This window comes from Benincasa hispida, unplaced genomic scaffold, assembly GCF_027475165.1.
Source record: "Benincasa hispida cultivar pf3 unplaced genomic scaffold, pf3_genome.v1.1 HicScf1270, whole genome shotgun sequence".
Lineage (NCBI taxonomy): Eukaryota > Viridiplantae > Streptophyta > Magnoliopsida > Cucurbitales > Cucurbitaceae > Benincasa > Benincasa hispida.
Window position 1 is genome coordinate 6204 of NW_028325599.1, and position 3028 is coordinate 9231.

Consider the following 3028-nt stretch of genomic DNA (forward strand, 5'->3'; position numbering starts at 1 on the left):
TCGACCATTGATTTCTTGTGATCGTGCTTTCCACCTTGCATCAATGCATATTTTGCATAAAAATACCAAAGTTAACTATTTTTATGCGATGAACGCATGCGTCCACAATGTTATGAACTTAATGCTTTTTGGACGCAATCTAACATATTTTATCAACGCAAACCTGCATTGTCTAATAAATTAGCATTGTAATAATGTGCATTTCTACATGTTATCACACCCCCAAATTTAAACAATGCTTGTCCTCAAGCATAAGCTAAAGATTTCCTTTAGAAAGTCGACCGCAATCTCTTTTCCTAGATTTCTCAAGGATACTTCATTCAAATCCTATACACCAAAATTTCCTTAAGTCTTATTCAAGTCTCTTGTTAAAGTATTTCTAAGACCTAGGGACTGCAAGTTTAACCTTCAAAAGGACTTTATTAGATTCCAGGACATCGCATGATTTATTTTTAAAAAAAATTTTCACTAGGGTGTCAAATGATTTTTATCCTTGCATTTTTTTTACATTATTTTTTTTTCTCTGACCTTGCGCTGATCCAAGTGCCTCCTCTTCGTTTTGGCTTGCCCCCACGTGTGTCATGCAGACATCCAACTACGAACAGGACGCTTTTTCTCAGACTAAACTCATACCTACTTGGCAACGGAGTTGCGGTCATTTATTTATGCGTTGATCCTTGCGACTTACTTTTGTTTTGGCTTGCCCACACGTGTGTCATGCGAACATCCAACTACGAGTAAGTGCCCTTCACAACTTAACTCTTATCAATATGAGTTTCCCCATTGCGTTGACAGTGGAGTTGTTATTGTCAAAATTTTTCCCTTTTTTTTTTTTTTTTTTGAACAGAAGCTAAAAATAGCAAGGAAGAAATAAATACCTCAGCTCCAAATTTAAAATTCGACAATGTCCTCATTGCCAAAAGATTGAAAGAAGTCATGCGATGTGCTTAGGAATTTTGGTAAAGGGTCAGTTTGAAAGAAAACTAACAGACCACTAACTTTTAGAAATATTTCATGAGGTGACATTTCTAAGATTAAGTTGACTCTAGTGTATACGAGAAAATAGAAGCATGTGTGTCATTATTGAAATCTTAATTGGTAAAAAGAAATCATGTGGCAACTTACTAAATTTATCAATGTTAAATGATTGTGGTAATCAAAGAGGATGTGGTGATGAAACTTTCGAAATTAAAATGCGATGCGATAGTGCAGAATTTGGAATAAAGTGGAGAAAAATAAAATCCCCAAATTTGCGCTGTCGCCCGCATTGTTTGTTGACGCATCCTTCTTTGCGACGATCTTCCACCTTTGGATTGCGGTGGCGAAGTGAAGTAGTTACGTCTTCGTGTAGTGCCTCCGCAATCGTGGGCCTTGATCATTTGCAAAGAAAACATCGAGAGGGTCAAATGATAGAAAAAAAAGTTAACAAAATTTTTCTTGCTCTCCCTTTTTTTTTTGAAGTAAATTCAGCTAGATAAATGATAATTGAAGCGTTGTAGAAATGAGAGTTCATGAATCATAAGTAAGCAAAAGGATACTCCAGAAGACTTGCACCCTAGATGATGTTTTATTCCAGTGCAGGGGCCACTCCATTTTTCCTCTATTCCGAGTTTCTCAGGTCTACAGAGGTCTTTTCTCGCTGAAAATCACCTCCGCAATATGCCTTGACTCGCTGCCTATTAACCTTAAATGTACGGGCCCCGTCCTTAGTAGTCAACTCCACTGCACCATGCTGGAATATTTCTTTAATTATAAAGGGTCCGAACCAGCGAGAATTTAACTTGCCAGGAAAGAGCTGTAGCCATGAATTAAAGAGTAAGACCTTTTGTCCAACATGGAGATTTTTACTGCATAGCCGACTATCATGCCACTGTTTTGCTCGTTCTTTGTATATTTTGGCATTTTCATAAGCTTGCGTTCTCCACTCATCAAGCTTGACTAGTTGTAGCTTTTTTGCTTCCCCTGCTGCTTTTAAATCAAAGTTAAGCTTCTTCATCGCCCATAGCGCTTTATGCTCCAACTCTAATGGCAAATGACATGCTTTACCAAATACCAATGCATACAGAGACATGCCTATCGGTGTTTTATAGGCAGTTCGGTATGCCCACAATGCATCGTCCAACTTTGTTGCCCAATCTTTTCACGAAGGCTTTACCACCTTCTCCAATGTCAACTTAATTTCTCAATTGGACACTTTGGATATTATATTTCAACAGCAGATTTTTGATAGAGTAATTGACAAAGTGGGAGCCTTCGTCACTTATTATGGACGTGGAGTGCCAAAACGCGTGAAAATATTTTTCTTCAAGAATTTGAAGACTACTGCCTCATCATTTGCAACGCATGCTATTGCTTCTACCCATTTGGACACATAGTCGACGACTAGCAGAATATACTTGTGACCATTCAAAGGTGGGAATGGTCCCATGAAATCAATGCCCCAGATGTCAAACAACTCTAGCTCTAGAATGATGTTCATGGGCATCGCATGTTTCTATGAAATGTTACCCGTGCGTTGGCACCGATCACACTTAATTGCGTAGACTCTGGCATCCATAAATAATGTTCACCAATAGAACCCACTTTGTAAGACTTTTGCTACAGTGCGCTGCCCTCCAAAGTGTCCATCATATGGTAAATCATGAAATTGTGATAATATGCGTTGATGAACAGCCTCTGGTACACATAGTCGCATAATCTGGTCTGCCCCCCTCTTATACAGATTCAGCTCATCCCAATAATAATATTTGCATTCATGTTTGAGCTTCTTCTGTTGGTGGTAGGTATACTCTTCTGGAAATTGCTCCAAAACTAGATAGTTGACTATGTCTACGTACCATGGCAATTCTTCGATCTGGAACAGTTGCTCATATGGAAACACTACACTCACCTTTAACTCATTGCGGTCAACCTCAGGATTCTCCAATCTGGATAAATGATCCGTAACTTGGTTCTCCGTCCCCTAAAGTCAATTATTTCCATATCGAATTCTTGGAGGAGGAGGACCCATCTAATCAGCCTCGACTTT

At 38.8% G+C, this 3028-nt stretch overlaps 1 protein-coding gene across 1 annotated transcript; it reads right to left on the reverse strand.

Moving 5' to 3' along the window:
* Positions 1-1600: 1600 nt before the first annotated feature.
* LOC150031370 (uncharacterized) lies at positions 1601-2071 on the reverse strand. The gene has a single exon (XM_090309066.1). It carries the CDS (start codon positions 2069-2071, stop codon positions 1601-1603), a length of 471 nt encoding a protein of 156 aa, XP_090165192.1.
* Positions 2072-3028: the final 957 nt, after the last annotated feature.

What these genes read in the sequence shown, in the direction of transcription:
- LOC150031370 (XM_090309066.1), bottom strand. Translation starts at nt 2,071, where the DNA reads ATGTCTCTGTATGCATTGGTATTTGGTAAAGCATGTCATTTGCCATTA.